Below are 13,855 nucleotides of genomic sequence, written 5' to 3'. Positions count from 1 at the left end.
GGGGTGTATAGGGTAAAAAGTCAGGAGGGATGGGATTATTTGAGCATGATCCTCGTCATGCCATGCAGGTCTGCAGAGACTTTAGACAAAGAGGTAAATTACCTGGATGGGCCTGAATCCTCCCTTGGGTATTGAAAGCAGGAAAAAAGAGAAAAGCCAATAGGAGACCATACTGGTGAGATTTAAGCGGCCACACACATCAACAGAAAGCTGTCCCATTACTTCTATCTAAATGACACAGTACCTGGTTCGGAATCGCTTTGGCAATATATATAACTAATATATATAAAATAATCTCAGAAAATGTGATGGGTAATAATTGGGCAGTAGAGCAGGAAAGACTCAAAAGTCACAGTCAAAATGTCAGATCGGTATTTCACTTGTTGCCATGTGGCACCCAATGTAACATGCACATAACTATTATTTAAACATGCATTTTTAGAAAGGGTTTCTTTGCCAATTGGGATGATTAAACCCTCGTGACAATGAAGTGGGACTTCTCTGCACCAGAGGGATCTCACTGTCACCTGAATCACTGGCTCAGCAAGAGGAGGGAGTGTTACGGGCTGCATGAACGATGAGTTTCAGACACATGTCTATATTATGGAGCAGATGGGCTTCATTTCAGTCCCCTGACCTTCATATGTTACTAGAATTGCCACCAGAGTTTAGGTGAAACCCAGGCAACAACCTCCTGGGATGAAATACGAAAACAAAGCAAAACTACCAAAAACAGCAGGCTTCACCTCAGCTAATTCAAATCACTAATCACATATGTACATGTTAAACAATGACAACGATAATTATAACAGTTCTGGTGTTAATTATAGATGCAAAACAACACGTTTCACAGTTAGAAAATGTACTCATCCTTGCAGATGATTTGCCTCGCAGTGGTTTGGTCCATTCCCTACCATTCCTTAATTCATTTAGTTTGCAAAGAAATAAACATAAAGCACATGATGTGTATGACAATGTTCTTTTCTTCTAGCCATTAATAAATTTTTTTTTTTTGCATTTCATTAACTTCATGGTTTAATTTTTTTTGCTTCAATGCAGCTACCACATAGTTAAGTAGCAGCCACTCGAATTAGTCCCCTAATACATATTTTTGACCAGTTTGTTTGGCATTTTTTTCCAATATGGTTTGTATCAGTAATTGTGCTATTTAGCACTAATTAGCAGGTATCTGTGTCTGGAGAATGCAGTCGTACATTCAATAGATTCACCTTGCTAACGAAGTCCTTCTAATAATAGCGTTTCTCGCCACTGCTGTCCCTCTGGAGAATTCTCCCACAGACTTTACTTCAGGAGTACTGCGTCTCTCTCTTAACAGAACTACTTTACTGTGATACTTCTATTTTTAACATATTGCTAAAACCAACTCCTCAAACTCAAAAGAAAATGCTGAAAGTGAGTATCTTCATACCATTTAGGGTCACTGGGTTATTTAAACTTACCTAACTTTAGTTTTTAGTCTATGACAAAATATTTGAGTTAACTGAAAAAACTGAAACATTTTTTCAAACTTAGAAAACGAACTAAATTAAAAATATAGAGGAAATGTCCTTAATTTTCATCTTTTGGATTTGGTTTGGTCAAATTTATCAACACAACCAGCCTGAGGAGACTTTGGTGCATGTTTAATGAGATTTAAGATATCTGCATGACAGTGAGTCAACTGCTTTCAAAGTGCTGTCATTATGTCGTATTATCTTTTCTGATTTTCCTAAATCTTGTCCCTGAGAAAAAACCCTTGTATGATGATTTTAAAAAATATATAACTAAAACTAATGAATTTTAAACAAACTCATACTAAAAAAAACTAAACTGAAATGATCAAATTAAATCTGGAGTGTAAGAGAACCCACGCAGGCACAGGGAGAACATAAAAACTCAAAAGTCCACACAGAAAGCTCCCAGGAGCCAATGGATTTAAACCCAGGACCTTCTTGCTATGAGATCAACATGCTTGACAGCTCAAATCTAATAAATAAATAATACAAATAAAACCTTTGATTTTTGAAAATTCAGATTTACAGAGTCACTTACAGTGAGAAACTCTCAAGCAAACAAATGTTTATTTTAGTGGTAACTAATCTCCAATAACTCTGCTCTTTTGGTTCTCACACATACAGACAGAAGATGTGCTGAAAATCATAACAGCAAGTAAAAATCATGCTTATTTGTAGACAGACTTATCTTCTGACCAAATAAATGTTTGGATCTCTATGCTCACTTTACAGTGCATTGAGTGTGTTTCACTAAAACAATAGCCGTTTTCTCTGTTGGTATAAAAGGCCACTGTTTGTCTCCTCCTTCTTTCCGATTCCACTTCCGTGGTGGCACAAGAAATTTCAGCACCAATTTGTGACAGCCAGAGCGTGCACTTGTTTATGTGTGCGTGCGTCTGTGTTTGTGCCAGTAAACACGCCGGTTCCACTTTGATACCATCCTATTAATAGACTATATGAAATTTGTCTACACTGAAGCAACCAGAAGGTGAGGATGTTACACAGCAAGTGACAGGGGGCACATCTTGTGGACCAGTGGGTGTGAATAACACATCAACCTCATAAACGGGCAGCTGCATGAATCATAGTGGTGTGAATCGACAAACACAAAGATAACAGCAGGCCGCATGGATTGAATGTCAGGACCCAGACATGTCTAAGACTCTTAGCATCCACAAGGTAATACACAAACACCATCATAAATCCCAAACTGCAAGACATGAACACATCAACATGCCTCCTATTGACTTTGGTTTACACAGTGTCTACAGTCTAACAGGATCCACAGTGTTATTTACACAGGTATCAGCTATCACCACAGGAAGATGGGGCCAATCCACACACAATTTTTCTAGGCTCGTTTCTTGACTGCAGCCTACCTGACCACTACCTTGTCTTAACACTGAAAAAGAAGTTAAAAAAGCAATATCTTGGTATTTATAGTGGGAACGAATTCCAAAAATATGACAGATTTAGCCATATGAGCATGTAATGTTCCCATTTCTGTTTTTAGGAAATATATTCTATCCAAGAGCTTAGATGGAATATCATAATTGTCCTGTTTGCATTAACAAAACTGGAGAAATGCCTTAAAACTAAGGTAAAGATTATCACAACAATTCTCTACTATGAAATTAGTAATTTGGTGTCAGATTGATGTCTGCTCCAAAGAAGAGCAAGAATTGACATGCACCTCAGATTACCTGTTTGATTAACAAATTAATTTTAAAAAGTAGGCCCATTCAATTTCACTAATAACATAATAAAGTCGTACAACTGCTGTTTAAGGGCACTTGAGTGGAAGAGTGAATACTTTAAACATAATGTGTACTCAATCCAAACTATAAAAACTAAAAAAAATTGTCTCCCATTCAATTAGAAATAAAATAATGGATACTGAAAGTGTCAAATGAAATGATTCAAAAGAGACACTTGGCTTAGGCCGCAGTCACACGGGCCCACACCCAATCATCTGGCCACCACAGGTCACTATGGAAAAATGTATATTTCCTGACCAATTGCTGAATGGTTGCTGGTGAAACTGGTTACAAAGAGGTATACAGTGCTGTACTGAAACCCCCCTTGCGGATGCTTTGGTTGCTGGCAGACTGCTGCAGCTGAGCATGGTTTGCGTGGAAGACCCTGACTTGTCTGCAAAGACTCACCTACTACAGTAAAGCGTAAAACTGAGAACGTTTGCTTTCAAAGTCAAAGCTGAGCTCTCTGGAATGTTTTGACTCAGAACTTTTACCCTGAAGACCAACATTCTCCATTTCCAGTTTTACTACCACTTATTGTTGCTTGGTTATCTAAGGAGCTTGGAAAGAAAGCAACTAGACTTTGTTAAGTTTCTTGAAGACGTTTCACCTCTCATCCCAGAAGCTTCTTCAGTTCTAAAACCAAATGGTGGAGAGTCCCAGGTATTTAAACCCTAGTGGGAGTTGCCCCTTAAGAGGGTCATTGACCTAGTATTGATCATTACCAGCAGAGGTTTCAGGTGAAACCACTGTCCGACCTTGCCTCGCCCTGTCACGTAACATATTGTGATCACCTGATGCAAGACATGAGTGGGCGTTAAGGCAAAACTGCATTGTAGGTGGCAGACAGTTGGTGTGGTAAGCCACCTCCTCTGTTCAAGGATGGTTTTTCACAGTAGACTGCTTCTTTCACTCCTCTTTCAACCAATCAGCCTTCTCTGTCTCTATTCTATTCAGTTCTCTTCTAAAATTGCTGAGTCTTTTCCTATCGAGATGGCTCTTCCATGTTGTGCCATGGGTTTATAGAGTGGCTGTTTGGTTTCCCCAAGTAACCCAAGAAGGATAACAGCAGCTCTATGGTAAAATTGTATGAACCAACAAAGCATCTCCATCTAAGTTATGAAAAGAGGAAAATGTAGAACTTATAAACCAAAGCTCGCCAACGTGGTTATATATGGCTGCTAACAGCGCTCTCACACTGGCATTTATTGATGATTTCACTGCTAATGGAAGCAACCAGATGAATGCAGAGGTATACAAAAGCAGTCTGTGTTCTCAGACACAAAGCGTCTGATGACGACTTTATGCCCGAGACTTCAAGCAGTCGTTGACTGAAAAGCATTTGCCGCAAACCGTTAAGTATGAGAATTTTGTCTGACTTGATGAGTTTCACTCTGACTACTTTTAAACACCTAAACTTTAATAACTGATTTAAAAGGTCATCATCTACCACACAGTCCTTTCTGTATTGATATCAACCTAAATTGTAAATTTGAATGCAGTGTCCAATATTTCTATTTTAAATTGAAGGTGCTAAAACAAAGTGGCTAAACACAATTCCTAATTTAAAGCATAAGGTAAAACAAAAATTAATATGCAGACAGAATCGCTTTCAAAACTGTCAATATAATGAATAACAGTGGTTGGTCTGTACTCTGCTGTAGACTATGTGTGTTTGAGAAAATACAAAACTGAATAAACTAACCAAGTTATATAATTTAAAAAGCATTAAATGTCAAGGTTTCTTGCAAAATCTTGTGCAAAACATCCTACTTTTTCCACTTAGAACCCAAAGGAATCAATAAATTAAAAGCTGATAAAGGCCAAATAACAGTTACTGGAAGGAACTAATTTCACCCTCAACATAAAAATAAACATGAATAGTTCAAAAAAAGAATCAGGAAACAGCTCGGTGCACCTGACTGGATATCTTGATTAACTAGCAGCACGGAAACATCCCATGACAATTAAACCCTCTTTAACTGTTTCCAAGATTCTTGAAGGCTTTTAAATCTGAGACTATTTTTCTCCTAAGGAACAGCAGACGCCCCACAAACAGGCCATTGCCAACAGGGCCCAGCAAACTGCTTTGATGATGATGATGATGCAAGAGAGGGAGCAGGAGGGGCGTACAGCAGGGGTAAATTACCTGATGGTGGGTTGGTCGAGGGCCCGTAGCAAACTGGTGGGGGAGGGAGGAGAGGTCCAGCAAGGAGATTGAAGCAGTGATGGCAAAGCGGGGAGAAGAGAGAGCATAAGAGAGACACAGATACAGTATAAGATGAGCAATGGAAGCCGACGCTTGGAAGTACAACACAAAACCACAGAGCTACAAAGCTTTAGAGACACATGGCACATGATTCAACACTAGTTCTCAGTCACAGCATGCATTTGCAAATAATAGCTTGCAATTGTTACTTGTAACTACCACATTGAATATAACAGATTTTAAGGCCAGCGAAGACACTGTGAGTAAATGTCAAATGCAGAAAAAATACATTTGATTGTATAAGGCATACTGCAGTGAAATAAAATGGCTTAAGTGGCAGAATTTAAAACAAGGCTTACTGGACAGTGACTTATTTCCTGTTAGCTATGCTCTTCTGATACAGAAAGACTTACAAACAAAGTAAATGAGACAATATTATACTGAAATATTTTCTTCTAAGCTTTTTGTGGTAAGATTTTTTTTTTTTAAAGATCATTCCTGCTTTAAAGGTTTTCTTTCAACTACACTGAACATTTCAGGCATATATATTTCAGTCAAAGAGAAGCAGAACCACCAGCAAAACCAAAAGACCTGCTTGGTAGTTAATATCAAGCTTAAAATGGACCTATGATGGTTTTCTGTTTTTTTCCCCCCAATTCAAAAAAAGTTGGAATGATTTCTAAAATAAAAAGAAAAATTGCAGTTACTTGCAAATAGAGATTGCAATCTAGAAGTTCAGTTCCTTGGAATTGTTCATCTGCCTGCCTAACGATCCTGGTTATTTGTTCCACTGACGTCTGATGCATTTGCATTACGACGTCATGTAAACGCTCCATATTTTGGTTTGGAAAGTATCCAAGGTGGCATCAAGAGAAGCGCTCAAAAAAAAAAAAAAAAAAGGACGTGAGGCTCACTTGCAACACAAGCAGAGCTTTGATCACAACAAAGGGGGGAAATACCTCCAACATGCTCAAACATTTGACCACAAAGCTAAATTCATATCATGTCCCATCCCGACTTGCAAACCACATAAACCTGTATTTTATTCACAATACAATACAGAAAACATATCAAATGATAAGGTGGGAAAATTTAACTTTTAACAAGCAAATTTTAGCTTATTTTGAATTTGATGGCAGCAACACATCTCAAAAATGTTGGGATTTGTTTTTACAACCACCTGTAAACATCTGGAAACTGAGGACAGTAGTTGCTAGAGTTTTGACAGGACAATGTCACCCTACTCTACAGAGTCTAGCTGCTCAACAGTTCTGGGTCTTCTTTGTCTTATTTTTTCATTTCATGATGCTCTAAATGTTTTCAGTTATTTAAAGGTCTAGACTGCATGGAGGGCAGTTCAGCAATCAGACTCTTCTACTACAAAGCCTTGAGCATTGTCTTGCTGAAAAATGCAAGGGCTTTGCTGAAAAGGACATCATCTAGATGACAGCAGATATTTCTCTGATGCTTTTCCAAATGTGCGAGCTTCAAATTCTATAGGCACTAATGCATTCCCAAATCATCTGAGATGTAGACTTTAAAACTGAGCACTCATAACAAGCCAGATGGTCCTTCTCTTTAATCTGATGGATGTAGCGTCAATGTTTTCCAAAAAAAGATTCAAATTTTGATTTCTGATTGCAAACAGTTTTCCGCTTTAGTTCTAGCGGTTTCTTTTATGTACCACTTGCTTTTTTAGCCAAGTTATTTGAAATGTGTTGCTGCTAAAATTTGTCATCAAACTCTTAAAATCTCAGTTTAAACATTTGATATGATTTCTATTTTCTTTTGTAAATCAAATATGGGTGTTGAGATTTGCAAATCATTGTGCTCTGTTTTAAATGTAAATAAATTCCAACTTTTTTAGAATTGGAGTTTGTGTATATATTCTTGCAGTGTTGGATGTTCACATTAAACATGTCATAGTTGTTAATGAGGTAAGCATATCCATAAGTAATCCCTATGAGAGAAAAACAGAACCCATATGCTTTTTAAATCTTCTGTTTGTGAGAGGCAGCCAATCAGATGAAATTTAGCTTAAAAGGAGGTTGACCTTAAAGGGAAAGGAGGTGAAATCATTCATTTCAGTCAGAACTATGGGACCCAGTACAAGTCAAGTAATCGTTTTTATGCAAAGCCATTGTAGGAAAGTCAAAGAATAAAATAAACGGAACTAGAAATGAGCGCAACAGGTCCACTTTAAGCTTCCCTTAGAAAGTGAGTAAAGCTTAGATAAAGAATTGCCACTTTGATGTAATTTACATTCCTTTATTCTGCACAAGAATTGTATTGAAAAGCCTGAATTTAACATGATGACACACCTGACAACACCTGAACAGCTCTTACTTACTCTCACTAACTGCAACATCTGAATTCTGATTATTCAAAACATGATAAAAAATACTGATCCCAGGACTGATCTGAATTTTCTTTCCTGTAGCTAAAAGTTAATTTCCTACTATTTCTCACTGTCAGTAACTGTATAAAGTACTAAATGCAGATGAAAGGAGGAAAAAAAAATACACCAAAAGGGACTCATTTCCAATATGTTACCACCAACAACAAGCCCATAAATGAGGGAGACCTTATTAAATAAATATAGCCTGTATCGAGGTACCTCAGTGCCACAATCAAGCTAAGATCAATCATCAATTTACGTGGATTTTCTTCGTAAAGCTATAAAACAGAGTTCCACTAAAACACAAAACTGTTTGGGTTCTTGGAGGCAGGTGTGCTGTAAATCCAGCACCAGAGTGGCACTCACCGGGCGACTCTGTGGCTGTGCATTCATTGGCTGCGTCTGGGGAGAGTACACTAAAGGTGCGGAGCCAGCATTTTGCCCAGGGTTGTATGGAGACTGTAAAAAGAAGAAATAGAAACAGAAAAAAAGAAGGCTTAATGTATACTGAGCAAAAAATGTGCAGCAATCAGTCCCTAGTCATTTAAGAGAAAGTGCACTGCAAAGGACCTAAACTATAGACAACACACTAAAACACAGCACTAAATAATTTTGGGTGTAGCTGGGAGAAAGTGTTTTCAATCAGGGTTTATGTACTGTGCAAAGATAATTGGTACCCCCAAGGACTGCAAATCCTGTGTTCCTTTATTTTTCATCTAGTGTGCAGTGGAGCTAAGCAGAGGTGGGTTTAAGCAGATCTGCGTACTCTTCTTCATCGTGCTGCTGGTGTGATGGTGATAATTTAAGTTTGTGTTGGCTGACAAAACTATTTATAGAAAGGCTGGTGAGTGACTAGAGCTGCTTTAGGGTGAGGCAGTGGGCCATTAGTTTACCACGGTAAAAAGGAAGAACTGGATTCCTTGCAAGCATTGTCACATTCTTCCAGAGAAGCTCAGTCACAGAGTCAACATGCTTTAAAGTGAAAGCAGCAAGGCAGCAGCAGTGTCACTGATGTTGTTTATGTCTTTGTGATTAATAGACTGACCTTTCACAAAGTTACCTGTATACATCTAGGTGTTTTTCAAAATGAAAAGAGGAAGCACCTGGATGCAGTACCTAACTAAAAAGCGACAAGCGTGTGAATCTTCTCATAATGCTCAACTCTGATTTATTTCTGCTTTGCCCTTGTAAATTCTGTCATAGCCTCACCCAATCTCCATCAAACGGGTTAGGATTTTACTGTAGTTACAGACAGAGAGGAAAGCGTCCTTGCTGGATTTCTACCCAATATTTATCCCATGCCTAAATCTCAAATATAAAATCGGTCACAGTATGTCTACTGTGATCATGGCATATATGGATTCATACACACATGCATATCTCGATTTAAAGGGGATTTATTTGCTTTTTGTTTTCCTTCCTGTCATACAAATAGAGTACTGACCAAAGTGTCAAACGATGCGATCCACATAAGGCACAGGTGTCGAACTCCAAGCCTCGAGGGCCGATGTCCTGCAGGTTTTAGATGTGTCCTTGATCCAACACAGCTGATTTAAATCACTAAATTACCTCCTCAACATGTTTTGAAGTTCTGCAGAGGCCTGGTAATGAACTAATCATTTGTTTCAGGTGTGTTGACCCAGGGTGAGATCTAAAACCTGCAGGACACCGGCCCTTGAGGCCTGGAGTTTGACACCCCTGACATAAGGTATGCCCTTAATCTCGCCTCACCCACCAGCTTTTTAAACCTTTTGTTTGTGTTGGGCAGCCAATTAAAATACAGTTTGCTTAAAGGGGATGGAGCTAAAACTGCTTTCAAACAAAAGGTGAATTGAGGAGCTGAACTAAGGTTCGCCATAAGATAAATCCTGTCAAATAATGCATCTACTCTACAGATAGAGCTGGAAATTAGGACAATACATCCGCTTTAACAAGCCCCCAACACCAATCAAATATTTTATAGAACTGCTTTTTATACTGCTTACTTGACCAGTGGGACAAAATGTCAAATAACTAATATTTAAGCTTCTAAACATAATTATCAGTATAAAACTGTGAATTAATCCAACATAACTTAATAATACTCTCATAATAAGGTTGAGTTTGTGTTCTAATTCTCTCACAAAATCTTACAGGTCAAGTAAACATTCTTTCTAAGTACGCATAAGCCCTATAGGAGACTGGAAAAATCAACAGGCCGGACTGTTTATCTCCCTTCTGCCAGATCCATGCTGAGGTTGCTAACTTTGGAACCCTTGTCAAGATTAAGCAGGTACTGTGTGTAGAAAACAGTGGATGGATGTTTTCCTATAGGCAGCAGTGCGCAAGACCTGCTCTCTTAGATTTTGTGGCGGTGTTCATCATGTAATCATGTGAATTTCATTAAAAGAAGACACTCATGCACACATGACTTAGCGCTGCATTAGAAATGTTGTGAAATTAGAGAAGTGACAAACATGAAAATGAAGGCTGACGTAAGAAAGGAGAACAAAAGAACAAAGGGTAGTGTGTAGGCAACATGACCAAAACTAATACAGGGTGTCTACAGGTATAAAAAAAATAAATAAATACAATTTAACACACATCAAATGTGGAAATATAGTTGTTCTATGTGGACACACTGAACCCGTTTCACAATAAACATGAAAATGCAGAGAGGATGACGGCGGTCACAGTGACAAACTCACCCCTCCGCCTGCCTCCCAGCCCTTAGGGTAGCGATATGGGGAAGCTGTGGGTACTGATACCTGAGAGAGCGCCGGGGAATGGGCATGACCAGGCGGGGTGCCCGGCAAATTAGTGTGTCCCTTTGTGATGTCGTGAGCAGGGTAAGAAGGACCATGCCTGGACACCTGTATGAAATGAAGCAGTAAAATTAAAGATTTAAACAAAATGATATATTATGCCAGGCTGGTGCAGAGGAGGAACAGCAGTGGCGGGGCTCCACAGGTCATTAGTCCTCCCTCCTGCTGAGGGATGTAAATTAAGCGCTCAAGCAGCAGGATTAGCCCCTGTATTTATGCAGAGGTGAAGACCTTCAAACATGCATGGCTGCTGAAGGCTGCTGCACTTTGCTAAAAACTCGACTGCGGCCTCTTCTGTAGCCTGCTGTGCAAGTATGTCTGGGCCTCATATGGCAAAACTGGGTCAAATAATCTGTGATAGATAGAGAATATTCTGTGCAACAGATAGAAGTGAGTCATGTCAAACAGGCTTGAGCCACAGGGAAGGGTTCAGGGTGGGTACCGGCGGTGAGCAGTATCAGACAAAGCTGAGATTTTTTATTCAGCTCTCTGTGGTGTGGCAGGATGGGCCTTGGCAGCTGTAGCTATGGGCTGGCCCCACTGCAGGTGCTGCTTGTTGCTGCAGCAGGCCTGAAAACACCAGGGAATGAGACAGGATACTGCAGGAAGAAATCAGTAAGCAGACAAGGAGGGGAAATGGAAAGCTAGGCAAGCCTCCCTCTTCTCTTTTTTTCTCCTCTAACAAGGGCTGCTTTTCTATGTTGAGAGATTTAAAAACTCTGCTACTAAAATTACAAACTCTCAACTTCAAATGTTTGTAACCTTTATAGCCAATACTCTGCACAGTCTCTATAGTATCTCTGCATCTCCACTGTGTGGCCCACTTCCCTCAGATGACCTGGGATAAAGCAACTAATCTAGCTGCTGTTACCAGGGGAGGAGCCTGCATTGCTTCAGGCAAGTGACTGACTCTGAGGACATACAGTGTGATGGGATGGGGGAGGGGAGGTAAGCAACTGTATGGGGGCTGTACATGAGGGGGAAGAGAAGAAAGAGCGGCTGAGTAAACCCCACTATCACCATACAGAGCAACAGCTTCATGCAACGAGTGCCGTTTATTTCCACCAGTGTCATCATTGTTGCAGTTTTAACCCCCCCAAAAACTTTCTTGAGAGCTTGAAAAATCTCATAAAGCCTCCAATGTTTTCAGTGTTGTCAGGTTGCAAAGAATAAACAAAGCTCACAGCTGAACAGCCCATCTCCAAGCACACAGCATTTCCTCGTCTAATGTGCAGCTGCTTACTGTACCTTCCACAATTCAGAAATGTTATCAGGGCAGGAAACATCTTCAGTGTGGTGTCAGAAAAAAAGGTCAATTCTAGCGTACTGTTAAATGCCAGACCCTGTAAAAATAGACACATTTTCCCCTAATAAATCAAAAGGTTAAAAAACAACAACCCTTTTTTGTTATCTACCCTGTTTATGTGCCCTCCTTTCATTAAATATCCGTTAACATCTATTTGAGGGTGCTGCGATTAATCAAATTTGATTTTCAGCGATCATTTCGGCTTTCAAAGTTTATGAAAACAAGATTGAGATGAAAGAATAATCGAGCCACATTTGTTTTTTACAGTGATTCTCTAATTGATGACACACTGTCTTGAGTTTTAAATTCAACGCATGTACCATTACACTTAGCTGCCCCACCCAAAAAATCCTAAATTCACTCCCTGCCCGGCTGTGCCAAAGTTTGGTTAAGATCACTTTTTATTGATCCATTTTCTGTTGAATTATATTTACAGTTCAAGAAAATCCAATGTTAAAAACTGCATGAGTGCATGATGTAAAAATCAATGATAAACTGAGTCTATGTGAGACATCAATATTTAGCTGAATTAATTACAGGGGGGGAAAAGCATCACGTTTTATAATGGCTACTATCTTTATATAAATTGTTAAATCAATATCAGGCTGATTAATTGGTTTTGACATAACAGTCATGTGACTAGATCATGCGACAACATAGAAAAACATTCAAAACCCTGCAGCCTGCAACAAGCGAACACTGCTGATTTTTATACATTAGTTCTTTGTCTATTTTCAGCCTAGCACTTGCTCCTGGATCTGCAGTATTTTTCAAGCATTTTCCAAAAAAAAGAAGAAAAAAAAGGAAAAAGAAAATTTTATTCTGTTTATTCACAAGGTGTTGCACAACAGGCACAGGTGGTTTGGTTTTGCCTTGAATAGTTCAGAAAGCGCTCAAACAAATCTAATCGCTGCTCGCCACATATTGATTATATTTCTAGTAGAATCGAGCAGGGCTAGCAAAAATGCTTTTTGCTGATATTTGTGGTCACGCTAATCTTCCTGGGTTTGCTCTGTTTCACTGAGTACGTGGGCGAGGGGGGCAAGAGGTGAGCGGACAGGTGAAAGTAAAATAAAATTGTACTGTAAGTACAATAAAGGTTGTTGACAGCAGGGCAGGTAGTCCTGGTCAGAGCACTGGCAACTCTGCTGCTCATAATGATATAATACACCTCCATCAAGTGCAAGAGGCCAAGTTTTGACCCAGTCCTCCATCTGGCTCAGCAAGAGCAATACTGGTAATGTTAAGCGCACAAGTGCACGCCATACAATCTTGTGGCATTCAGACTGTGATCATGTTCTTCTTTCATGTTTATAGAACAACCAAATTAAAAGAGAACTCAAAGAAAGAGCTTCAAAATCTGAAATCTGTGAAACAAATTATTATTTTCTTTTTCTGTGAAAGAACCGACAGATCAAATATCTTGATATGAATGAAAGTTAGATTCCTCCACATTCTCCAGTAATCTACCCACAGAAGTGACTTTTAAGAACTTTTTAATACACAATGCTAGATGCAAGATAATATGATATTTTTTTTAAATCTCAGATACCTAATGCATCAACTCTATCACTGATGTTGGTGTATTTTGGTGACTTGTGTTTCTGTTTAACATTTTACAAAAATTAAGCTGAAAACAGAAACACAATGAAAAACAAAAAGGGAGACTTGGAAAATCATCATTCTTATCTAAGCTGAAAACCAAAAAAAACTATTCCTATTCTGTTCATTCACAAGGTGTGTCACAATAGGCACAGTTTCTGTTCTTTCTGCTAACTGCTCGCCTCATTAAGATTGCTACGCTGGGCTTATTTTGTCTTTAGAGAGGCACAGTAGGTGTGGCTGGTCACCGACTACCAGGCAATAC

At 39.1% G+C, this 13,855-nt stretch overlaps 1 protein-coding gene across 10 annotated transcripts in view; it reads right to left on the bottom strand.

Moving 5' to 3' along the window:
- Window positions 1–13,855, bottom strand: part of eif4g3a (eukaryotic translation initiation factor 4 gamma, 3a) — a 70,793-nt gene that overhangs the window by 41,790 nt on the left and 15,148 nt on the right. For 6 of the 10 annotated variants that reach the window (XM_085457395.1, XM_085457398.1, XM_085457402.1 and 3 more), the window contains exons 3-6: window positions 10,566–10,730; window positions 8,245–8,337; window positions 5,421–5,453; window positions 103–123 (exon numbers count right to left, since the gene is read on the bottom strand). The exons of 1 other annotated variant lie outside the window; for it this stretch is intronic. In XM_085457395.1, the coding sequence (XP_085313521.1) occupies window positions 103–123; window positions 5,421–5,453; window positions 8,245–8,337; window positions 10,566–10,730 (312 nt within the window). The remainder of the gene's footprint in view (window positions 1–102; window positions 124–5,420; window positions 5,454–8,244; window positions 8,338–10,565; window positions 10,731–13,855) is intronic. 3 more of the 10 variants (XM_085457403.1, XM_085457400.1, XM_085457401.1) reach the window with 3 other exon arrangements.

The sequence above is a fragment of the Copadichromis virginalis genome, linkage group LG5 (genome assembly GCF_057382275.1).
Source record: "Copadichromis virginalis isolate Kocher_CV1m ecotype Utaka linkage group LG5, C_Virginalis_male_GT1.1, whole genome shotgun sequence".
NCBI classification, from domain to species: domain Eukaryota; kingdom Metazoa; phylum Chordata; class Actinopteri; order Cichliformes; family Cichlidae; genus Copadichromis; species Copadichromis virginalis.
This window is presented reverse-complemented; position numbering and strand designations above follow the sequence as displayed.